At 46.8% G+C, this 25,759-nt stretch overlaps 1 protein-coding gene across 2 annotated transcripts in view; it reads left to right on the top strand.

Annotated features, from left to right (window-relative positions):
• Window positions 1-25,759, top strand: part of PNPLA7 (patatin like phospholipase domain containing 7) — a 133,170-nt gene that overhangs the window by 44,671 nt on the left and 62,740 nt on the right. For both annotated transcript variants that reach the window (XM_027649990.1, XM_027649989.1), the window contains exons 20-22: window positions 8,270-8,383; window positions 21,143-21,203; window positions 23,706-23,855. In XM_027649990.1, coding sequence (XP_027505791.1) covers window positions 8,270-8,383; window positions 21,143-21,203; window positions 23,706-23,855 — 325 coding nt within the window. The remainder of the gene's footprint in view (window positions 1-8,269; window positions 8,384-21,142; window positions 21,204-23,705; window positions 23,856-25,759) is intronic.

Raw genomic sequence — 25,759 nt, 5'->3', positions numbered from 1 at the left:
CACCTGATCCCCCACAGGGACAGTTCTTTACTTCCCTTGCCTCCTGCTCCTTTCTCCCTCCCATTTTGAGGAATGCTGCATGGAACTAGGCTGGCTGGGGAACAGCAAGGGTTAACAGTGCTTCCCCTTTGACCTTGCTAAAGGCACAGGGCAGTTGACAGCAAAAGAGAATTTTTTTTTCCCCTGGTAGTAACTGTTCTTTTTTTTTTTTTGCAAGCATTAATAAATAAAAGCCAGAGAGAGATGGAGAGGGAGAAGTGTGATCCTTGTTATCCTCATCAGAATGCCTGGAGTGCAGTGAGTCCAGAGAAGGGAATGGAGCTGGGAAAGGCTCTGGAGCACCAGGAGCAGCTGAGGGAGCTGGGGGGGCTCAACCTGGAGAAAAGGAGGCTCAGGGGGGACCTTCTCACTCTCCACAACTCCCTGACAGGAGGGGGGAGCCGGGGGGGTGGGTGTCGGGCTCTGCTCCGAGGGAACAAGGGAGAAGAGGAAACGGCCTCAAGTTGCACCAGGGGAGGGTCAGATTGGACAGCAGGAGGAATTTCTTCATGAAAAGGGTTGTTTAACATTGGAAGGGGCTGCTCAGGGAGGTGGTGGAGTCCCCACCCCTGGAGGTGTCCCAGGAAGGCCTGGCCATGGCACTCAGTGCTCTGGGCTGGGGGACAAGGTGGGGATGGGCACAGGGGGGACTCGATGATCTCAGAGGACTTTTCCCCTTAATGATTCTGTGAGTGGTGGGAGCAGAGTCCAGTGGAGGCAACAGGAAGGGTTTCTGGGGGAAGAGTCAGCAGTGGAGGGTGGGGAAGGATCTTGATAAAATTCCATCCAGGTTTGTTGTTCTTGTGTGCAGCTAAGTCACAAGCAATCAGATCGATCTCTTCTTGGAAAGTATTCCAGCAGGTTATCGTGCCATGTCTTCTTGGATGTATTTCTTCTTTTTGCATTGTGGAAATTCAGGTGTAATTCCCCCTAAGAGGAGCAGGCTGTGCCTGCCTGTCCATGGCATTGCACTTCCAGATCCTTTTCAAACCACATGGATAAACGTGATGGCTTTGGTGGGTGTTCTGTGTGTGCACCTCGGGTGACTTTTGATATGGCTTTTGGTGGTGTTTTGACTCTAATGCTGGATTAGAGGAGCAAAACATGCATGAAACTTCCCTCTTTTCTACAGCCATATAGAAATATAAGGAGTGAAACTTAAATCCAGGAGGTCAGACTGTTATCAGTTCCCTTCCTTGCTTTAATCTTTTTTCTCTGTCCCTTAATGACGTTCACTGCTGCAACAGGACTGTCACTGCACTGCTACAAAGTGCAGGCTCAGTCTTTTTGGGAGTACTGGTAGTAGGACTCCATCTGCCTTAATTAGAAAGGGCAGCAAGCTCAGCCTTATTTGATTTTACATATATTTTATATAACACTTGCACATAACCACATATAGATACACAAAGTACGACTGACACGTGCGAGTGTGTGTCTGTAAGTCTTTCATGGGTTTTTTTAATATATACATCTATAAAAAAATGAGAGGGAGGTTTGGATTCTGCTTTGCACACAGCAGAAGGGCTGGATGTCCTCAGTCACAGGGTTAACTTGGCACAGGAAGGATTGCAGGAGGTGGTTGTTAGAACAACTTTGAAGAGTACATGGTGTACTGAGTTCATCCGCTGGCACTGCTCCCACAAATAGCATCGATTTGCAGCTTGTCTGGTTGTTCTTCCCACTCATTCATTGCTTCCAGCAGTGTCTCCTCCTTTGTCCTTTCCTGATACAAACAGGTCTGTGTTTCGGGTCCTTCCTCGTGGCCAATGAGAGGGGCATCCTGTGCAGCTCAGGGTGTGAAGGGGCTGAAGGGGGGTCTGAGGGCAGCTTGTTTAAACCTGGAAAAAACAATGTTTCACGTAGTGTTTGGTTGCCCTTCCTGTAACATTGATGATGTTACATCACTGACTTCAGTTGCAGCAGCAGCTCCTGCCCTTGTCTGGCAAACACTCTGCTGTGAAAATGCGTGGCTGTTTTGTGCTCCTCCAGGGCAGGCATTGGCCCTTGAGGCACAGGTGTGTTACCTGTGCACCTGACATGGCACCCGCCCCTTCTCTTGAGCCTCCTGAACCATCAGCAGGTGTCAGTGTTCATATTTCTTCTTCTTATCCCTCCACTGGTGCACCCTTGTGTGTTCCACTGTGCTGGTCCTTCCAGGGTGGATGTTGTGTGAGGAGGCAGTTTTGGCAGATGGGCCTCTGAGCCCATTGTCTTTTCAGAGGTGGGTACCCTTTTCAGAGGTCTGTGCACCCCCAGGCACCCCCAGTCCTGCTGGGGAGGGTCTGCCCCAAATGCTGCCCCTACACAGGACAGCCCATGCCCCCTCCACAGATGCTGCTCCTGGAAGCTGAGCTGGTGCTGAAGTGTCAGGCTAATTACCAGGCAGTGACTGTGGCTGTCATGAGGGAGGGTTTGGAAAGTGAAGAGTTTAAGCTAAATAATTTAATAATCCTTAGGGTTCTACCTGCTTCCAGGGTTGCCTTGTCACTGATGCTTTCACTTGTGTGATGCTTTCACTGCTGTCAGCACAAGGGCCAAAATGAGGGTTACCTTGGTGAGGAAAAATTGCTGCTTTTTGTGAGCTGGCAGCAAGGAAAAATTGATATGAGAGGAGGAAATATGATGTGTGAGAGGATGACAGATCCCTGGTTGGAATAGAAGCCATAGTGAAGAGAGGCTGAAGGCAGTGTATTGCAGAATGGATGGGGATGCACAGGAAGAGCCCCTGGTGTAAATGTACCCCTGGCTGAGGTCAGGGAGAACAGACCTGTGACTGCAAACATGGCCCTGTTGACTTGTGCTGCTCATCCAGACTGGATGTGTCTCCCTGTGCACTGGACATGACTGAAAACTCATTTGCAAAGGGATAATCTGCACAGCAAACTATTTGGAAATAATTTGCATTTTCCCGTTAAAAAATTCACCCAGCAGTTTGTTAAAGTGAGGCTGAATTTGCACTAAGAAGCAACGTTTTCTTGCCAGCAGATCTGGTTGAGTCCTCCATGAGGTCTCAGAGGTGCTGGAGGCTGAGCAGGAGAAGAGCTGTGTCCATCTCACTGAGGCTGTGCCCACAAAAGCAAATTTTCAAAGTGTTTGTTGAATGTAACTCAGAAAGGAATTTTGAGTAATTAGTCCAACTCGCAGAATATGCCACTTGGTAGTTTGTACTTTCCAACTGCAACTTGGAAAGCTGTAAGAACTGTCAGGAGTGAGTGTTGGAAATGGAGTCAAAGGAGGTCGTGAGAATATAAATTGCTTTCCCCCTCCCTTTAGAAGATTTACAGTAACACTTTTTCCTTGGAAAGAACTTGTAAGCCAGGATTGTGAATCATGTGCCTTGTACAGGATGGAGGCAGCAAACCTGGTTTTGTCACTATTTAATACTGAACTAGGAGAAGGTGTGAGAATCATGGAATCACAGACTGGTTTGGGTTGGAAGGGACCTTAAAGATCATCCAGTCCCACCCCCTGCCATGGGCAGGGACACCTTCCACTAGGCCAGGTTGCTCAAAACCCCAACCTGTCAGAATTAATTGAAACAGTGCAAACAGCAGAGATCTATTTATAGATGTTTTTTGGGGGGGCTGATCGGGGTGGTTTTGTTTGTTTTCTAAGTGTTAGGATCAACAGGAGGACCCATCTCTGATGGCCATATTGTGATCATTTATGAGAACCACAAATATTTAACACTCAGAATTGTTCTGTGCTCCCTGACTCCAATGATTCCAGCATTTGAGACATTGCCTCCTATGCAATTCCCTCGAATTGGAGGGAATGGAAGCAAGGGCAGTGATGGATGACAGATTCCTGAGGGTGGGATGGAGGTAGAGAAGGGTCCTGCTGCTTCTGGGAATGTGGAGCCAAAGGGTCAACCTTGGAGATGCCGGAGCAGCGAGTGGAACATGGAGCATTTTTGTAGGGCTGCTGAAATAAAGCACAGCAGGATTTCAGGGAGAGGGATTTCCAGGTGGAAACAGCACTGAAATGTGGATTTGCTGAGTTTTATGACACAAGAGAAAACCAAACAGCACCAGATAACAAGGTGGCAGAGGGAGAGCAGCAGGAGGGGTGGTGGGCTCAGCACTCAGTGAGCTCCAGGAGAACTGGAGGATTGTGTGAGGGAGAGAGCAGGAACAAGGGGAACAGAAGCCCAGAAATGGGCAGTGAGGTGGAACGTGTTTAAGGCTTGTAACTAAGGAGGGGGAATGGATGTTAAATGAGAAGAGCAGAGAGGTACTACTGCCTGGAGCAAAGATGATCCTGTTGGCTGGAGTTTGAGAAGAACTGGGAGAGAGTCCCTGGCTCTTCTTTGCACTGGAGCAAATGTTGTGGCTGTGTTCAGGCTGGCAGGGATGAGTGATGCTAATGGTAGTCTGGGAAGGATCTCAGAAGAGAGCCTTGGGTGATTATGAAACCAAATATATAAATAAATGCTCTCCTCAGTCAGGTTAAATAAGATCTGGAAGATAATAATGCTGTTTCTTGAGACATTTGTTTATTAATGTTGTTGTGGAGGTGGTTTTGTGGTGTTTACTGCAGCTGTGGTGGGTGAGCAGAATGTTAAATTGCTCTTTTTATGGCCAAGGAAATAATTTTATGGGGTTGATCTTCTGATCACAAATGGATTTTATTCCTATTAAAGTTCAAGCCAGATCTCTGAATATTGTACTATTTACAAACCTGGAAAAACAAGAAAACTTGCTCAAAAGGTTCACTGGGCAGACGAGCCCAAGGATTTGAATGTGGCTTAAGACTGAAATGATTTTAAATAGTCCTGTTGCATGAAACTTCTTTTGTTTTCCCTAAGCAAAAATAAAATTCTCTGAATAGTTGAGATCTCATATGGGATATTAAGAATAAATACAAGGTAGAAAAGTGTAATTTTCAGAGGGAGAACTATGAGTCAATGTTAAAATGGTTTTGATCTCCAAAAAAGGTGAGAATAGTCAAAGACCAATTGGATTTGGCAGATTCCCATGTGCAGGAAATGTAAAACTAGTGCAAAGAAGGCTCTAACCCACAGGGTGTGAAAAGGGGAGAATGTAGTGAAGGTTGAGAATAATCCTACAGATGGTCCACATGGCACATGAGAGCCCTTGGATTTCCAGTGAAGAGGAAGTATTTTATTAATCATGGAGTCCTGGAATGGTTTGGGTTGGAAGGGACCTTAAAGCTCATCCCATTCCACCCCCCTGCCATGGGCAGAGACACCTTGCACTAGCCCAGGTTGCTCCAAGCCCCATCCAGCCTGGCCTTGGACACTTGCAGGGAACCACAACCTCTCTGGGATAATTATTAAATAGATAATTGGGATAATTAATAAATTCAGAGATTGAGAACTGAGGTAATAACAATACAGAGGAAAGCAGAGTTTGAATTTCTTAGTGTACAGTGCCTGGGACCCAGATATTTTCCATACTGGAATATTGGGGTGTATTTAAATAAAAATATCAAAGACATACATAGTACCTCTATGTAAGAATAGCACAAGATCACTCTCTGTAATTACTTGGGAATTGCATTCAGCAAATTCCCAGGAATTGCAGGGGTCCAGAGCACTGGTGCTGCTGCAAATGCCACTTGCTCTGGAGATTTGAGTGACTCCATGGGAAGGAGGTTTGGAAAAGGTCTTTGTGTGGCCTCTGCTCTGTCGAAAAGACAAAGTTACGGTTTGGAGGATAAAAAACCTTTCCCTGAGGCTGTGTTTAAGGTTAAACTTTAATTCCCTCTTCTCCAAATTTACAAATTTCATCTTTTCTGAAAGGCCTGGGAGCCCCTTGGAGCACAGTTAATTTTATGCACTCATATATCACAGAAATTGTGGCAAAGGATGTCGGACACTTTGAGTGTTTTTCCTCTTGGTGCAAATTAAACTCAGTCAGGTGGTGCCTGGCTGGGAGGAAAGGTTTTATTTTAACAGCTGAAACTCTTAACCTGCTTTCAGGAGCAGGAAGGTAAATTACAGAGCCAAAAACCTGTGATAAAAAGCTGGTAATAAGGGAGAGAGATGAAACAGAAGATCTTATACAACCCTTTGGGGAACCTGAAGGGGGTTTGTTTCTCCATAAATATCTGTACAAAGATGATTTTTTTTTTCTTCTTCTTCTATATAATTAGTTTAAAATGTGATGACATAACAAAACATCCCTGGTACCTGAGCGAAAAACAAAGGCTGGGGCTTGCAAAAAGAAGTTGCTTTAAATGTGCTGTTTTCCGTGCAGAGCAGTTGGTGCTGGTGAAATTCAAGTTAATATTGGCAGGTTCATCTCAGCCTTCTGGACTAATGGCAAGTTTTTGAGCTTTAGATGTTCTGGTTGGCTGGATTGTCCATTTTGAGCACATGGAGCCTTCCGAAAAGGCACTTGGGGTGGAAGTGGGGTCACAGAGTTGTGTGTTTGAAATTGGTTTTGTACTGGGAACAGCAGTGAAAACCTGGGCACCTGCCCAGCTCAGCCCTTGCACAGGATCTTATTATATTATTATATTACTATTACATTATCACATTATTTTATTGTTATATTATTACACACAGTGTTCATTTTGTGTGTCTGAGCCCTTAGTTCTGTAAGGAATTAATTGCTTGTGTTGGAATTTGCTGCCAACATAAGCTTTGGAAAAAATTCTGCAAAAAAACAAAAAAGCCCCCAAAATCAGTGAAAGAAATAAAACTACCAACCCCCCAACCCCTAAACAACCCAAACAGCTTTAAGCTGATAAATTATTTGTTTCTTTTTCTACTGGAAAATTAAAAATGCAAAGTCATGTTGACTTGGATTCTAAGTGCCTGTGAATTGTAGTTAGGGAGGGATTTTTCTGTTTGTGTTTTAACCTTAGTAATTACAGCTACTACAGTGACAACCATTTATTTTTTGAAATGGCTGATCTATGGATTTTAAGCCCAATAAACATTGCGTGCTGCCAGAACTCCCAAAACTGAGCACCAGGCTGTTCCTAAGCAATTAAATATTGTAGCTCAGGCCTGAGCTCCCAGTGACTCCATCCCTCCTGGCAGGAAAACTCATTAGCCATGGGAAGATATTTCCCCAGGGAATTGGATTTCTGCATTTTCAACCAACACAAGAGGCAGTGGCAGGTCTGGGGCTCTGGGATGGGGCAGGTGGGGATTTGGGGAGGAGCTGCATTTTGGTTTTTGAACCTGAGTTCTCCCCATAGAGGAGAATATCTCATTATTCATTCTCATTGTGTCACCATCTTATTCAAACTTCTGCTCTCTATAAAATAAATGTTTCTAGGTGAAATAATTGGGCACTGGGCAGGTAGCACTGGCACTCTGGCACAGGTTTTCCTTCCCTGGAGATACACAAAACCTGTCTGGTCACAGTCTGTGACTGTTCCAGGAGACCCTGCTTGAGCAGGGAGGTGGGACTTGATGGTCTCCAATGGTTCCTTCCAGCCAGAACCATTCTGGGATCCCTGTTTGCACATCACAGGTGCACATGTATGTGTAAAAAAAAAAAAAAGAACTAATGGAAAAGAAATGCTCACTTCTGGCCAAAATGTGCTGATTTGCCCCTAGAATCCCAGACTGGTTTGGGTTGGAAGGGACCTTAAAGCTCATCTCATTCCAACTGTGGCAAGGACACCTTCCACTGGCTCAGGTTGCTCCAAGCCCTGTCCAGTCTGGTCTCATCCCTTTCTTTAAGTTTTAGAAAGTCCTGATTGTTTCAAGGTTGTTGGAATTCAGCTTCCAGGGGGAAAACAAAAGTGTTTCAGGGTGGTACGGAGGCAAGAGTGAGCAGTAGAGAAGGGGGGTGTTCCTGGCTCTGGATGGCTTTGTCACCATCCACACTGAGGGCTGAGGAGCTCTCAGTGTTGCTGTGGTGCTGAGGTCACTCTGTGCCTCTGGGGGCTCTTCTGGCTCGGGTTAAAGCAGCTCCTTCGTTCCTCTGTGTGAGAGCTGCCAGAGCTCAAACCAAACCTTCCCTTGTAATAACGTCTCTCTGGGGCTGAGGGTTCTGCTTCTGTGAAGAGCTACAACTGTCCCATGGCAGAGGGGTTTGGCCTGAGAGATTTGGGGTGAGTCTGCCCATGGCAGGTTGTGGTGCCTCCCTGAGATCCCCGTGGGGCAGACAGGGCTCTGCTCCGGCCGTGTGCGAGCAGAGCCAACAGTTCTTGGGGATGGTTCAGTCTCTTCACGCTGACATTTGGTTTCTGCAGCCTGCTGTGAGCTGTTCATGTGGTTGTTAATGCTTTGGCTGTGCCCCTGCAGGTGGAGGCACTGACCCACCAGCCCAGAGCCACCACGGTGCACGCGGTCAGGGACTCCGAGCTGGCCAAGCTGCCCGAGGGAGCCCTGATATCCATCAAACGCAAATTCCCGCAGGTAAGAGGATTAAAAGTGTTACTCTGTCTGTCTCAAAGATGTCTGAGAGGCTCAAACTCCCCCTGAGCACCGAGTCCTCTGGGTTTGCTGGTTGACTGATGCATGCTGAGAAAACACTGTGTTCTCCTCGGCTGCCGGAGCGGATCCAGCCCAGACTCCCACCAGCCTTTCCTCCTCTGTCTCCTGATCAGCTGGAGTTTTATTGCAGGGCTGGCTTGGGTATCTGGAAGAAATTCTGCTTAAATGCAGGATGTGCATATTTAGCAAAGTGGAAATCACTTAGTGCTGCTGATAGGAAATGGAAGTTTGACTTCTAAAATCACTTTAAGTTGTTGTTGCTCATTCATCCTCCCCGCTGGGGCTCCGAGTCAGCACTTGTTTCTGTGTACCTTTATTTCCAGAGCTTTGATATTTGGGGGTTGGTTTTCCTCTTCCTGCCATTTTAGGCTGTCAATCCTCATTCTACAACTGCCAGAGCTGTCTGTGTCCTAAAGACTGTGATTGCTCCCTTTGAATCCATCAACTCATCCATCTTCTTTAATTCATTTGACATTATACCTCTCCCCTGCAAATCTGGAGACTGACGGACTTGAAATTTAATTCTTTGGTCTCTAAGTGCATCAGGGACATTAAACTAAGCACTAAATCATTGCACTGGCCTTAGAGGCAATTCTTTAATGCTGTTACTTCAAATTATTTCTGATTTTTCTTTTTGCTGTCTTTCAGACATAGACTTTTTTACTAGATTGCATAAAAATACCCCACCACCCTACAAAAATAACAAACTTAATTAAAATACTTGCATTCTTTTGCTTTCCTAGGACCTGTAATAACTTTTAAAATTATTTTTTAACTGTATAATATAAAGCCTGTGTTCATGCATTTTCAGGTTACCAAAAGTGTGGGGTTTTGTCTGTGTTATTGCCAGGATAATTTCATCATTTTGGGTTTCATCGAGTGTTCAGGAGTTATGTCAATGAAAAATAATCTTATTTCTGGTTTCCCTGTAAGCATTATTTTTGCTTCAGTGTTTCTGAACTTCTCTTGGAGGTTGTTAAGGCAATTCCTGTCCCTGGAGTTCACTTGAATAGTCCTCTGAGTCCATTCCTCTCTATTTAATGTAAGAGATTTCCTGCCCAGTGGATGAACTGGGAGCAGGGTGTAACCTCTGCACAGAACTACCCCCAGACTGGGTAGGACAGTGTGACCTCCTCTCTGGGAGGGCCCTTTCAACTCTCACTCTCCTTGTGACTGATCAAGAAGGGATGAAACGAGCCAGGGAGGATTTAAAACCTCCTTCCTGCTTGCATAGCGGGTGATTTCCGTGTTACTGATAAACATGGAGGCTCTAAATTACCAGGACCATGGTTTGGGTTGGAAGGGACTTTAAAGCTCCTCTTATTCCACCCCCTGCCCTGGGCAGGGACACCTTCCAGCAGCCCAGGTTGCTCAGAGCCCAGTCCAGCCTGGCCCAAACACTGAGCAATGCCTTGAAGGCTGCTCTGCACAAAGGCTGGGTTCTAATTCTGCCTTTTTATCTGGGGCAAGAATTTATTTCAGTGTCTCTTTTCTCTCTCTTCCCTCTTCCCATTCTGCCAGCTGGCAGAGTTGTTTTCCCCTGAAGAGTGATCTCTGTGGAGCTGTGAATCTCTTTGCTCTGCAGTTCAAGTTGAGCTCGAGTGTTACATTTATAGTACAAATCAAAACATTTATTTGTAAGAGAATTCAAATGTCTTCCCATGTCTGAAGAATACAGTCTCAAATTCCTGACCTTTTCCAGTATGGAATTGGTTTTCTCCAGACTTGCATATAGTGTGGCTAATTAGTTGCAATGAAACAGAAATGCTAAAATAGATATTTTAAGGAAATGTGTTGCAAAAAAGGTTGTTAGAAAAACACATTTGTGCTGCTGTTTGAGGTCTCCAACTTCTAAATGGATGTTAAACTGGTATAAAAAATGTGAGAACTTAGATTTTTTTTTTTCTATGGGATTATTTTAGAACCAGCACTAGAAATAGAAAGAGGAGCATAAGATAGACTTTATGTAGGTGATTTGTGCAGTTAATGCCATCAGACTCTCTTAAGAACTTGAGATAAAATGTTTTTATAAGTTTTCAGAGTCCTTGTGGCTTGGTTTGGGGTGGAAGGGACCTTAAAGCTCATCTCATTCCACAATAGGTTAGAAAGTTTGGAGATAAGTAGAATGTACAAAGTCAACTTTAAAGGATTTTTTACTGGAGAGAAGTGTTTGAGCTGAAAACTCACGAACTGCATCCAGAGGACAAGGGCTGGGTAGCTGTTCCTTAGAAAAAGAATCCAGGCATTGGAGAATCAAAAGCTGCCCGTGCCAGGACAGTGTCAGGCAGTTGCAAAAAAATGAACTATGTTAACAAAAGGCGTTTTGAAGAAATCCTGACATTCTCCCTGACACTGGAAAAGCTTCAGCACCAGCCTGTGGCAGCACCTTTGAAGGCAGAGGCAGAGCAAAGGAGGAGTCTGGAGGACAAAAAGGCAGCTGAGTGCTGGGTAGAAATACTGCCCTATAAAGACAGAAAGCCTGTGAAAGGTTAGGGGAAGATGTGGTAGCTATTTTCAGACGTGTAAAGTTGTCTTCTGCTAGAAAGGGCAGAAGCTGCTCATGATACTGGAACGGAGCAGGTGGGACTGAGCTGAAAGGGCAGCAGTTGGGTGGTGAGAAAAAGCTGATTCTGCTCCCTAGAAAGACTAAAAGATTGTTACTTGTTTTTATAACCTCCTCTAAAATGATCCTTGAAGTGATTCTTGCTGCAGAGCAGAGGGGTGGGCCAAATGAATTCTCTCTGTCCTATTTTCACAGCTGTTATTCTGATGGAGTGATTTATACTCAGGTTTATGATGTTGTTTTCCCCATTCAACCAGAAGTAATAAAGTAATGAAGGGATAGCAGGTGCAATAGTTCTGAAATAATCGACTAGGTAGCAGGAGCTGGCTGGTGATTCAGCACTGTGGTGGAGGATTTCCCTCCTGGTCCTCTGCAAAGCAGAAAACCACCTTTTAGGGAGAAGAAAAGCAACTCTCCCTCTATCAAACCCCTGCTCCTCCACTGCCTGGGGAGGGTAAGTTATGAGTTTCACTTGGTGGATAATGGTCAAACATTGGTGCTTGTCCCCTGAGTTCCTCCTAGAGGATGCCACACCAGGGATAACTGGGGTTTTTTTTGTGATCCTCTTGGCATATCCCATAGAGCTTAAATAGTGTGTGAGTTAACAGCCAAGAACTGGGCAGTTCCTGAGCATGGGTTCCCTTTTCAGTTACCCTTGAGCTTTACTGTTTCTTGTCAAGGGTGAAGAACCCTTTTAATTCTAGGAATTAGTGGATGGACTTCATCCTGCAGCCTTTTCCCCAGCCATGCTGTGTTTGGAGGGGATCCAAAAAGGTTTCCAACCCTGGAAATGCATTGTAAGAAAATATTACCTGATGGGTAAGAAAACTGTAGGACGTGGGTGGTGCTTGCCAATAACAACAGTGTGAAATGAGGGAAATCCTGCTCTGTTAGTCCAGGCAGTGATTCCAGTTCCTTGAGCTGTGATGGACAATCTGGAAAAATGGCAGGGCTGATCCTTGGGGAAGCTCCATATGCTTGTCCTCTGTTTTGTCTTCTCTCCTGACCAGCTGCTCTGGTCCTGGGAGAGACAGAATGCTGCTCTGCTGGGATCTTGCATGTGACCCACTGGAGCTCAGCTTATTCTGAGGGCTGAAACAGATGGGTGAGGATGGGGAGTCTGATCTCAGTTATAAATAACAGCCAAAATTCCAGAGTATGTGCCCAGAAGTGCCAGATGTTGACTTCTAGATCCCGCTCAGTCTGCACAAGTCAAATCTACATTCTCAGCCTTGATTCACTCTGACCGTGGCATCCTGGACATTCCCAATGGAAGTGGTGCATGGTGCCAAGCTTCTCCTTTGTTTTGTTGGCCCTGGTGCCCAGAGCTCTCCAGCACAGCCATCAGGGCACTCTGCCAGCCCCAGCATTTGCTCTCCAACAGCCCCCGTGTCACTCCTGGTGCCGCTCGAAGCTTTCCAGCCTTGCAGGAGGGAAAGGAAATCGATTCTTTCTATTTTCATCCCTGCCTTCGGTTCTGGAAAGTAGGACAGGGAAAGGGAACCAGCTCACGATTCCTGGCACTGCAAAGCAGCGTCGAGGCAGCAGCGAGAGCTCCGAGCCTGTGAACAGATCACAGAGATGTTCCAACGTCGCTGCAGAGCTGGGATCACATTTCCTAGATTAGCTTTGCCTCTCCCGAGCTGAGAGAGTTTTTAGAATTCTAACTTGAAATTTAGACCTGCTGGAGCTGATGGAAATTGTGCTGAGAAATTGCTTGGGAGCTGTGGGGGCTGAACTGTGAGACAACCTTTGGCATGCTGAAAAATAGGAAGAGGTTTTTTTCTGCATCTTTCTTTTAATTCTCTAAGTTGGCCCCTGGGGTTTAAATATATTCAGAACCCATCATCCATCTCCAGCTGGAGTTCTGCTATCTTTATATGTGTATTTTAACCAAAGCCCTTCTGAAGTGGCTGGAGCCTTCCCCAGGGTTATCTGCTTTACAAAGTGAGCTCAGCAATGTGCCCTCTTCTCAAAATGATCCCCTCGGGCAGCGGGAATATTGTGCGTCATTACTTGAGCTTGATGTGGCCCTGTGGAATAGGTCAGGAGGGGCTGTGCTTCTGGATTTTTCTGTATTTGTTCTCATGGGCCATTAAAATAAGTGTTCCTTGACTGCAGGAGAAGTGGAGGTGAAAAGGAGAGAAGGAAGGTGTCCAGTGGAAGCACTGTGGGCACCCAGGGCAGGCAGGCAGGAGGGAGGCCTTGATCGGAGCAGTGATGCCTGAATGACGTTTTCTTCAAGACTCTGATTGATCCCAAGCCTTGGAAGCTCAAACAGCCTGAGGATAAAGCTTCAGTTCCCCTGTGTGCTTTAGCAGCATTTGTAAAGGTGCCAGGCATTGCTGTGAGGGAGCATTTAGGACTTGCCGATCAAACCGCTGGAAGCTTCTGTTGGAGACCCTTTGCTGAGCTCCTGATTCTGGGACAAGCCAGTGTTTATCTGATCTGGGGCCATGGAAAGCGTCAATAACAACCTGGTTTTATTCAAGCTGAGGATCTAATTCGCTTCTCCTCCTCCCTTGTCCCTTAATAAAAGCCCTTAAGAAAGCTGATAGAGAATAATCTCTGCTCCTGGAAAGCACTTCCCAAGAAATGAACCTGCTGCTCTGTGGATCTGTGTGGGTAAAATGGCTGATGGCACTATTTTACCCCAACTGCTTTTCCTTTGGAGAACAGCAAACCCTTGGCAGCCCTGTTTTCCATGCCAGCTCATTCACAGTGGGTCTCTGTGTGGCACAAAGACCTTTTATGTGTCCTTTAACTTAATCACATCTGGGTGTGAAGGTCTGTAACACCCTGCTGTGAAGGCACCAGGAAACTGTTATTAAACATATTTAATTTCTTCTCTCTGGTGACCAGGGACAGCACCCAGGGAATGGCCTGGAGCTGTGCCAGGGCAGGGTCAGGTTGGATCTCAGGACAAGGTTCTTCCCCCAGAGGGTGGTTGGGCACTGACCAGGCTCCCCAGGGCAGTGGGCACAGCCCCAAGGCTGGCAGAGCTCCAGGAGGGTTTGGACAACGCTCTGAGGGACAGGGTGGGATTGTTGGAGTGTCCTGGGCAGGGCCAGGAGCCAGACTGATGATCTTTGTGGATCCTTCAAGTTTAGGAGGTTCTATGATGTAGAATTCTGTGATTCTAATCTAAGGGAGCCCTACTGGGTGTCTGAAGTTTTAGAAACTTAACTAGAATATCTTATTTTTAGACTTCAGTATCACTGGAAGGAGTCCACAGCTCACCTGCAGGGCACCTTGTTTGCTGGGAGAGCCTGGGTGTGTTGGGTTTGAGCGATGGTGGGGGGTCCAGAGAGCAAAACCACATTCAGGTTTGTAGGGCTGCATCTGTCTGTTGGTTGTACAGGACTGACACTGCCATGTCAGGTTTGTTCCTTGCTTCCTTCAGCCAAGGCTGCTTTCCCAGCCCAGGAACCTACAGGAAGACAAGGCTGACAGGGATGGGACTGTCCTTCCTAGGGCCTGGCCCTTTGCTGCCTTGCACAGCAGCTTTGATTTAAAATCCCATACAGTGAAAGCTGAGCCCTGGTGCAGGGTGATGAGGTGATGGATGTATCTTTTAGTTTTTGATTTTGTTCTTTCGTGTGTTTTGTTGTTATATATATTTCTTCTATTGTAATTATACTGCAGGAGAAGTTAGATGTTGCTGTGAGTTTGAGATATTGGTGTTGATTTGGTGAAGTTTTTTTGTGATTTAGAACCATGGAATCCCAGAATGTGTTGAGTTGGAAGGGACCCTAAAGCTCATCTCCTTCCACCCCCTGCCATGTGCAGGGACACCTCCCACTAGCCCAGGTTGCTCAACCTGGCCTTGGACACTTCCAGGGATCCAGGGGCAGCCACAGCTTCTCTGGGCAACCTGTGCCAGGGCCTCCCCACCCCCACAGGGAGGAATTCCTTCCCAATATCCCATCTAACCCTGCTCTCTGCCAGTTTGAAGCCATTCCCCCTTGTCCCCTCCCTCCAGGCCCTTGTAAATAGTCCTTCTCCATCTTTTTTATAGGCTCCCTTCAGGTAATAAATTTCTCTAAATCCAAAGTTATCTAAGATGGGAACAAGCATTGTTTGGAACAGTTGTTATCCATCAGCAGATGGTCAATTTGCCAGGCAGTCCTTACTATTCACAGAACAAAATAAATATCCATAGGAAAGTATTTACAACTGAATTCTCATGAAAATCACTTTCCAAAAGGGCTCATTATAAAACAACTCTTGAGTTTCACAGTTGAATAGGAACAAAAGCTTTAACCAGAACCCAGCCTTGGAAGATTAGCAGAACTGGGTAATAATTTGGAATATTAAAGTGGATTATGGGAAATACAGCACTGCAGAGTGACTGTAACCTCTTGGTGTGGGAATTCCAGTGTCTGTGGAAGCCCTCAGACCCGAGGGGGATGGAGCAATCAGCTCTGTGCTGGCACCATCAGTGGGTGACGAGGAGCTGAAATCTCCCTGGCCTTGTAGTTGAGTGAGTTTGTTTTGAAACTGGAATTAATCCTCCCTAAAGTAAGGAAATACAGTCCTTTGGGATGTCGTGTTTAGTCCTTCCCTGCCACGAGTACAGAGGCTGCAGGTCTGTTGAGTAATTTGCAGATGACACCAAGCTGGGGCGGGTGTTGATGTGCTGGAAGGCAGGAGGGCTCCACAGAGGGACCTGGACAGGCTGGATCTATGGGCTGATTCCAAGGGGATGAGGTTCAAGGAGGCCAAGTGCCAGGTTGTGCACTTTGGCCACAAGAAGCCCCTGCAGCCCCATGGGCTGGGGACAGAGTGGCTGGAGAGCAGCCAGGCAGAAAGGGACCTGGGAGTGTGGATTGGGAGGAAGCTGAACAGGAGCCAGAGTGTGCCCAGGTGGCCAAGAGGGCCAATGGATCCTGGCCTGTATCAGGAACAGCATGGCCAACAGGTCCAGGGAAGTGATTCTTGCCCTGGACTCAGCACTGGTGAGGCCACCCCTGGAGTGCTGTGTCCAGTTCTGGGCCCTCAGCTCAGGAAGGACATGGAGGGGCTGGAGCTGGTCCAGAGAAGAGCAACGAGGCTGGGGAAGGGACTGGAGCACAAGTGCTGTGAGGGGAGGCTGAGGGAGCTGGGGGTGTTGAGCCTGGAGAAGAGGAGGCTCAGGGGAGACCTTCTCACTCTCTGCAACTCCTTGACAGGAGCAGGGAGCCAGGTGGGGGTTGGTCTCTTCTCCCAGGCAATTATCAGTAAGACAAGAGGGCATGGTCTCATGTTGTGCCAGGGGAGGTTTAGGTTGGATATTGGGAAGAAATTTTTTACAGAGTGATCAGCCATTGGAATGGGCTGCCCAGGGAAGTGGTGGATTCTCCATCCCTGGAGGTGTTGAAGGTGAGACTGGATGTGGCATCAGTGCCACGGTCTGGGGACCACGGCGGGGTTGGATCAAAGGTTGGACTGGATGATCTCAGAGGTCTTTTCCAACCTGTCTGATTCAGTGATTCTATGATTCCATGAACATTACTTAAACAGAGTGGAAGTTAATGGTTTCCCAGAGCCTGCTCTGTAGCAGCTGCAGGAACAGACTGTCACAGTCAATAGGAGGGAGCTTTGGGATGGTGAGAGAGCCTGAGTGGGTCTTACTGGGATGGAGTTGATTGAGAAGCAGCCAGGAAAACAATGTGTTTCTAAGGTAGATGAGTTGGAGAGTGGTAAGCCAGGTCAGAAAGGTGGAATTGTGCTGAGGAAAGTGCTCTCCAACACCATTTGAGAAACAGAAAAATGCTTTATCCTGTTGTGCCCTGCTCAGAAGTGTTCTGGGAGTTAATCTGAAAAGGGGAGCGGGTGGCAGGAGGAGGAGGAGGAGGAATGGTTTATTTCCCTTGCAAAATGTGTGTCTCAACATCCTGCTCTGGGCCGGGGGGATGGATTTGCAGTTGCAGTGGTGTCCAGGAGAGCAGGAGGGGTTTGGGGGCTTTTGGGGAACAGAACTGATGCACTGGAGCCCCAAGTACCTTTTGAGATGGAGATTTACTCAATGTTTTAGACCTGTAAGGTGGGATTTCTTCCTTCTGGCCTGAAAACTCTTTTGCATAAGCTCAGGAGAGTGGGATTTTGTCTGCTTTGGGGGTATTTTTGATAGTTCACTCAGGCATCTTCCCAGCCCAGGCTCCAGAGTCCTGACTTGCACCGTGAGCCCCTGTAGTGAATATTTAGGTGCTGGCAAAGCCCTGTGACCTTCCTTGAGTCCCTTCCCAGCTTGAGCCTGGAGCACTGGGTGGGAATCTCAGTTTTAGGGCTCCGTGCACACCTGGCCTGACAGCAGAAGTGTCTGATCAATGGCTCCACTGCTCGTTATCAGTCACAGTGATTAACTCTGATTAACTGATGCTAGTGCACCTCCTAGTCTTGAGGAAGGATTAATTCAACTTTCCCCCAAACTAAACCAAGCTCAGCTCTATCCATAGCACGAGGAGCCCAAAACTTACATTCACTTTGCAGGCAATTAATGATCCTTTCCTAATTTAGAAACCTCCTGGTGTTCTTCCATAAGTCTGGGCTCCAGACTCGCTGCCTTCTTGCAGTGCAGATTTCTCTTCAAACCTTACATTTAAACCACCTCGTCCTGTGCCAACAGGAGGTGTGTTTGCAGGGCTGGGTGGTTGGTGCTAGAAGAGACTGTAAAATCCAGGATGTGCCGCAGGGATGAGCACGGCAGATGCTTCCGACTGGGAAGGCTGTGCAGCCCCGGGTGACGGTGACACCGTGGAAATGGGATAATTGTGCCACCAGAATTCCTGCCTTCCCCCTCTGCCCAAACTCTCACTGCCAATTCCTAGAGCTTCCATAGAATAATTGCATTGTCAAGGTTGGAAAAGCCCTCCAAGATCGAGTCCAACCATCAACCCAGCACCACCATGTTCACCACTAACCCATGTCCCCAAGGGCCACATCCACATGATTTCTGAACACTTCCAGCGATGGTGGCTCCACCAACTGCCCTGGGCAGCCTGACCACCCTTTCAGTGAAGAAATGTTTCCTAATATCCAACCTAAACCTCCCTTGGTGCAACTGGAGGCTGTTTGCTCTTGTCCTGCCCCTTCTTACCTGGGAGAAGAGACTGACCCCCACCTGGATTTTCCTGTGAAATACAGCTGAACAGGCAGGGTGGGGATGAGTGAATCACAGCCCAGATGTCTGCACTGTCTGCATCCTGTTACCTGCCCTTCTCCTGCCTCCATCTCCTCCAGGCACACTTGGAATAACTCCTTCCCTTCAATCCCTGTCAGAGAGCTCCTAACCCAAGGGCTGATTCCTGCCTGCTTCCTCCTCCTCTCTGCCCAAGCTAACCCAGCCACCTCCACACAATCCCACTCCTCTCCCAGGTCCCTTGGCTTCCTTGTCATCATTATCCAGCTGTCCTGCTCCTTCTCATGCCCTTCTACTGGGTAGAGGGAGGAGAATAAAGGTGCTTGGAAGCCTGAAGGCTGATTTTTTTCCCCGTTGGTTTGCAGCTCTCCTCGGCTGCCCTGAATTTGGCAGCCCTGCATGGTGAGGGCTGTGGGTCAGTCCTGGAAGGTTGGGTCTCTTGTCCATGGAGGGATGTGATTTACACTGACTTCTCTCTCAGATGGGTGGACAAGTCCCTTTTAAAAGAAAACATTGCCTTTTTGTGGCAGGATGTCTGGTGTCTGTGATATAAAACCCCATGGAAATTTCAGGCCAGTTCTTAGCTCCGATCCCAAACTGATGTTCCTGCGACGTTGCCATGACTGCGACAGTGACTCATCCCATTATGGTTTGCAGCTTTCTTGTTGTACAAAGTCACCAGGGAAATAATTTTCCCTATCTATACATCCCAAGGCTGTAAGGTTTGCTCCAGCAAACAAGACAAATAATATTTCCCGGTAATAGGAGCAGCCAACTGGAAAATGAGACCAATAGGTTCTATTCTTAGTTCCATCATTAACCTTGGACATATTTTCTAACTTAGCTGGAGCTCTCCTTAGCTGCCTGTAAAGCAGAAAAAGTTATAAATACAGGAGATGGTTTTAGTAAGTAATTAAAATTCTGACGCTGAAGTGCTTCAGAAGTGTAAAATGTTCATAGCACCTCCTGGAACTGCTGAGGGAAGGTCCTGCTGGGCTGGGGCAGGTTTGGGTGAATGCATGTGAGATGGGTGTAGTGAAGGTGTTTGGGGCAGGTCATGTCCCTCAGGAAGGACAATCAGTCTCATTTCTATTAAGGATTCCCTCATTTCCTCCCTGCTCCCCACAGCTGGGGCAGTTTTCCGTAGCTCCACCAGCGCCTTTCAGTGAATCCCAGAACCACAGATCTTGGAGGTGTTGGAGTGGTAACGAGTCGTGTGGTTGGGTGATTGTCAGCTTCTGTTATATTTTGGACAAGTGGAAGCGTTTTAGATCCTGTCTGAGATCCCAGGATGAGGAAGGAGGAGGTTGAGAGCTTGTCTGCCATCAGGAGCCACTGTCATTCCAACATCCCTCAGTGGCAGAGGGTTGAGCTGCGTCGGTGTTTTTGGTGCAGCTGGTGTGGACACTGTGTGTCTGCTCTTGGGGCAAGTAAGGGTCTTTAAAGAAGTTTAAATTGGGTCACTGAAGAGATTGTTGATGTGGCATCTCCAGGAGCTTGCAGTTATGGGACAGAACAGGCACACTTTGCCCAGAGAAGTTGTGGATGCCCCATCCTTGAAAACGTTCAAGGCCAGGTTGGACGGGGCTCTGAGCAACCTGATCCAGGTGAAGATGTCTCTGCTCTCTGCACAGGGGTTGGACTAGATGGGCTTTAAAGGTCCCTTCACCCCCAACCATTCTATGAAATCCCTAAAATAACCTTGTTTAGCTCTTACTCTGTGCTCACCCTGTGTTGGAAGGCTCCTGTTTGTTCTTTTTCCTTAGTGAACAGACACTTAAAATATACTGGTGCTTCATACCCAGAGTTTCATAGGTCAGGGCAGTTTATTGCCATAGATTTTGTTTTTTAAAACAGGTCATATAAATGGTTCTGATGGACAGGCTGACCCATCTTGATGCTTACATGGCCCTCCCTGTGAAAGATGCCCCCTGAAGTGCCTGTTCCTGTGGGAACAGTGTGTGTGTCAGTGCCAGAATCCCAGGTTCCATGTGCTGCTGCTTGTTTTTATTGTTAAGAATTTGGGGAAATTTTGTTCTGATAGTTTTGTTTTTGTGGGTTTTTTTATATCCTCCTGAGTTATTTTAACCTTGAATTATTTGTCTGGGGGAGAGCATCTAATGATTGCCCTATTCTTAATATATTTAAATAACTCTCTTCCTTATTTGGTAGAACATCTGTGTAGAGCTTTTGGAATAAATGCTGCATTTCCAAGTCTGTCAGTTCTTGCTATTGCAATGATTAGTCTTCTGCTACCACACTTGTCAGGAATTATTGATTGTTCATGCTGGAGAGAGGCTTGACAGTTTGGAGATATACTTGGCTATTGGAATATTGGTTTATGTTGATGTAAGTCCTTTGGCAAAACAGCTGGGAAAACATCTGTCCCTTCAAAGGTACAAGGCAAACATAGTTTGAGGAGGAAAACAATTTCTTAGGCAGCTTGTTCTGATTCTGCAGATGTTTAGGGAGTGCATTTATCGCTTTTTTTTCAAGATGTTTTAAATTGGTTACTGTAAACCATTCACTGGAGGTCAGATGGAACCTGGGGGGATCTGTTGGAGCACAGGTTTGAACCTTTTGGAGCCTTTAGCACCTACAAAAGGTGTAGGGGCACAACAGCCTCTGAGGAGTGACTGAGAGGTGCAGGTGCCCTGCAGAGAGAAATGAGGAGAACCTGAGATGCAATTGGACATGTTTCCCCAAATAATCAGATTTTTCTCTGTTGTTTCTAAAGCAAGTTAAACATTGCCTTTTGTGGGGTTGTTTTGTTTTCTTGTTTTTCCAAATTAAACTAAAATAGGGTAAAAGAAATCAAGACAAATGATCAGTCACTGGCTGTTACAGCCAGGAAAGAAGTTATGGCTCTTGTCTCTGTGAGGTTCAACTTGAGAGAGCATCTTAAAGTTTGGAAGTCTGGGTGTGTGGATGCTCTATTTCAGTACATTCTGCCTGAATGTTTGTTTATTTTTATTTTCTCTCTCTCTCCCATTGCCAGGTTGTGACTCGACTTATTCACTTACTGGGAGAGAAGATCCTTGGCAGTTTGCAGCAGGGAGGTAAGACTCATTCCTGGACTACTTGGGCTTCCTTGGAGCCAGACTTACATTCCTAAATCTGGAAACAGCACATACTTGGAAAGAGAATTTGTCATTAAATTTTGGCTTGGAGAAGAGAAGGCTCCAGGGAGAACTTAGAGCCCCTTCCAGGGACTAAAGGGGCTCCAGGGGAGCTGGAGAGGGACCTGGGACAAGGGGTGGAGGAATAGGACAAGGGGGAATGGCTTCCCACTGCCAGAGGGCAGGGTTAGATGGGATATTGGGAAGGAATTCTTCCTTGTGAGGGTGGGGAGGCCCTGGCACAGGTTGCCCAGAGAAGCTGTGGCTGCCCCATCCCTGGAAGTGTCCAAGGCCAGGTTGGACGGGGCTTGGAGCAAACTGGGCTGGTGGAAGGTGTCCCTGCCCATGGCAGGGGGTGGCACTGGATGAGATTTAAGGTCCCTTCCAACCCAAACCATCCTGTGATCTGTAATAGCTTTTGGCACAAGTGGATGGTGATTTTATGATGTGTACACATTGTTTTTGGCAGAGCATGGTTAACTAAGTGTGGGAATGGAGTGATTTGCAGTTGAGATAGAAAAGTGCTGCTGCCTCTGTGCAGTGAAATTTCCTTGGAATTTCTTGCAAGAGCAGTGCAAAGGGAACATTGGAAATAGCAGCTGTAGTGGGCTGGAATCAGAGAGCTGTGCTCAGTGGCGTCTGCACAGAGACTGACTTAATATGTCTGTATTTGCATTATTTTAATGAATTGTCTGCTATGGGTTGGTTCTGAAGCTTAGTGTTTGTGGCAGCACCAACTCAAAGTCTATTTACTGATTGAAGGGAGTAGGAGGAAATTTTCCCAATTTGCTTCAGCAGCTTTTAAAAGAAGAGACACATGTTGACTACTGAGGGCGTTGTGGGGTTCTTTGCTGTTGAGGATTGTTTGGGTTTTCTTTGGTTGTGGGGGTTTAATTACTTTTATTATTTTATTGCTTTTGTATTTTTTGCAATATTCCAAGGAGACTGAAAATGGGGTCACCAACTCTCCTGTTTCGGAGCAGTTTTGAGGAGGGAATCTCAAATTCTGCTCTTTCTTCACATGCTCAGCTTTCTGGGCACAACCAGCTGTGTACAAATGCCTGGTGACAATTGTGCTTAAACCTCAGTGGCCTTGGGCAGAGTCTGCACTGTTTGGGAAACAGGGCAGAATAGGGAAAACAGAGAAAACTGGAGGGAAATTAGTGACAGTTACAGGAGTTCAGAGAATCACCACTGAAGATCTGAGGAGGGAAGGGCTGCTGGAGATGAAGGGGTTGAGCTGTGATGTGTAACTTGTTTGAACCTACAGATATCTTCTTGAAGATCACCAAAAAGAGTTGGAAAAACCATTTCATGTTCTGTGCAGAGCTGTTTGAGAAGACTTGAAATGAATAACTCAATTGCTGAATATACTTGAAAAAAAAGTTTATCTGATATTTTTTTGTGTCCTGCAGTGCACTGTTGCCCTGGCAGAGAGCCTTTGAATGGCTTTTCACAGGGTATATCAAGTATTTCCATATGCCCAGCTCAAGAATCCATCTTAATGGTACATCATAGGCCTTTGCTGGGCGAAATGAGATAAACAGGACGTGAAATCCCAACTTAGATGTCAGAATTTATTGTGTACTTGGAGCTGAGTTGACAGGCATTAGCAGCAGAGTGAGAGTGTCTGAGAAGGCTCAGTTAAGGAGGAAGGAAAGAGTATGAGAATAAAACCAGTTTGAAGAGCATCCCCATCATTTTTCTGATCTGAGCTATCTGGGAAGATTTTGATCTTTGTAACACTCATTGCACACTTCTGCCAAAAACTACTTTACTCTGCCCAGATCTCTGTCCTTACTCATCCTACCAAATTATACTGGAGATACTTCCCAGTTACTCTGCAGCTACTTGAGAGCTTCCATATTTCAGTTTAATGCTCCCAAACCCATATCTGTAAAGCTCTGCAAAAGAAATAAAACCAGGTGGAGATAAACATCCTCTATAAGAACTTTGTTGGAAATAAGTATTTATTCCCTTGCTGAAGAATGCCATAAAAATAAATGCTAATTTTTGGAGTATTTTAATACTTACAACAGATTTTGGGGGTTCTTTTAGTTAAGCTGATTCTTCTTGTGGGCTAAATCAGGGCCTGTTCCAAAGTTGTACCTGTTCAAAAAGATTCAATAGTGGTTTTTATCCTTGTCTTCCCAGGTCAGGTAAACGCACATTGCATTTAACTTATTCTTGGCATCCAGATATTGTTAACATTGCCTAACTCCTCCTCACAAATGTTATGTCAGCAGCCAAAAATGATGGAAATTGATCTTTATCCTCTTAAAATGCAATATGTGGGAACTCTCCTGTGGGGGGTGTTTCATTTCTCTGGGGTCGAGCAATTGGGTGGCACTTTCCTTCCTGCCTGAAGGTGACATTTCATTGTTCAGAGCCAGGCTGTGGCTTTCTGGGCTGACTGATGGCAAGTGCTTTCCTTCCTGACAGGTCACCCTCTTGGATTACACAGCTCCAGCAGCAAGTGGGATGCTGGGAATCCTGCCAGCAACCTGTCCACGGTGGCGATCATGCCGGTGTCCGAGGAGGTGCCGCTGACGGCCTTCACCCTGGAGCTCAAACATGCCCTCAGTGCTGTGGGTGAGTGTTTCCATCCTGCTCCATCACAGGAAAGAAATCCTGCTTGTCTTTTTAGGAAGGTGTGGCCTGTCAGGAGTCACAGGTGGGTTCCTGCTGCTTTAGAGGGGTAGTGATACCTGAAACGATCAGAGGGTTTGAGAGGTTTTGGAGAGACTCCATTGCAGCCTTACAAGGCCTTAAGGGGGATAATAAAAAGGAGGGAGGAGGACTTTTTATGCAGGCAAATAGTGACAGGACAAGGGGGAATGGCTTCCCACTGCCAGAGGGCAGGGCTAGATGGGATATTGGGAAGAAATTCCTCCCTGTGAGGGTGGGGAGGCCCTGGCACAGGTTGCCCAGAGAAGCTGTGGCTGCCCCATCCCTGGAAGTGTCCAAGACCAGGTTGGACAGGGCTCTGAGCATCCTGACTAGTAAGTGGCATCTCTGCCTGTGGCACATGTGTTGGACTAGATGATCTTTAAGGTCCCTTCCAACCCAAAGCATTCTGTGTTCGAGATCAGCCCATTTCATGACTTCTTGCTTCTCTGTTCCCATCCCTAAAGTGCACTTTCTTTTAGTGGAAAACTTTGTGGTCTTAATGACTCAGAAATACTCTCCAGCCTGTCTGGCCCAGCTCCTTGGCTGCCCTGAGCACTCCCAAGGCTGCAGGGACTCCAGGAGACACATCCCACACCAGGCAGGGCACTGTTCCCACAGCACCTGCCTGAGAGTCTCCTTCTCTCCAGCTCAGTGTAAGAGTCTTTCAGGCCCCTTCAGCTGTAAAGGTTCCTCCAGCAAAGGGTTTCTTAGCCAGTTTTCTCCTGTGGAGGTAGCACAGTGAGTGGTAAGCATAAGCCTTGATGGAAGAGGCTTGTGGAAGAGATCCAGATTGGCACTGGAAGTCCAAAGTTTAGTCTGAAATCATTCTCGTTTGCTGTCAGCTTGTTTGTCTGTCTCATGCTCACAAACCCATGTATTCAGCTCACAGTTGAGTCATTAATTCCTTTATCCATCGATGAAGCTGCTTGTGCGAGTTCCAGTTGCTCACAAAACCACGTATTTAATTCAGAATTCAGTTTGCACTTATTAATAACAGTTTGACATTCCCTGAACATGCTTTTCTCATCCTCATACACTGTCACAGATCTCTTGAGTGAATCTTCTGTAGTCCTCTGATGAATTGCTAGTTTGCTCTCTTGTGGCATATGATTTTTTTAAAGTACATGTTAGGTGATGCTTGAGGTGCAACCACATACATTTGTTGGTTGTTTCCATTTTGGCCTCAGTGGTGTCTGGAGCTGGCACTCCTTATTCTGCTTAAAAACCTCCTGGGTGAGCAGGCACAGGAGGAAGCTGGTGGTGTTTGAACTCTTTAACCTTCTGAAATCTGAGTGCAACTTATGGCAGACAGTTCCTCTTATTTTGAGATGCCAGAAAAATGTTGTATCCATAAGAGAGCCCAGGTCTCTTGGAGCTGTTGTTGCTAATGGGGACTCCTTAGGGATCATTGCCAGCTTGTTTTGATGTGTGACAGCACCAGGAGCCTGTAAATAAAACAAACAGAAACCGAAGTAGGTATTCAGGTGAAAACACTCGTTTGAGCTGACAGCAGCAGGACTGTGCCAGAGGGGTTTGGTGGGGTCGCTGGGCCTTTCCTCCTTCACCCTCCTTCCCTTTCCCTCTCCTGGGCTGACGTCTGTGCCTGGCAGCTCTGGTGGTGCTGGACACCCTTGGCATCTGCAGCTCCTGCCAAGGCAGAGCAGACGGTGCAGTGGGAAGAGGAAAGTGTTGTGGGGAAACAGAGCCAGCCTGTGTTCCCAGCCCACTGCAGCCCCGGCCCCGAGCTCTGTGTCCTGTGGGTCAGAGAGGGGCAACTGTGCAGTGTGCTGGGGGGCTGTGCAGCCTGCTTTGCTTACCTCTTATTT

The sequence above is a fragment of the Corapipo altera genome, unplaced genomic scaffold, assembly GCF_003945725.1.
Source record: "Corapipo altera isolate COAL_440 unplaced genomic scaffold, ASM394572v1 268, whole genome shotgun sequence".
Lineage (NCBI taxonomy): Eukaryota > Metazoa > Chordata > Aves > Passeriformes > Pipridae > Corapipo > Corapipo altera.
This window is presented reverse-complemented; position numbering and strand designations above follow the sequence as displayed.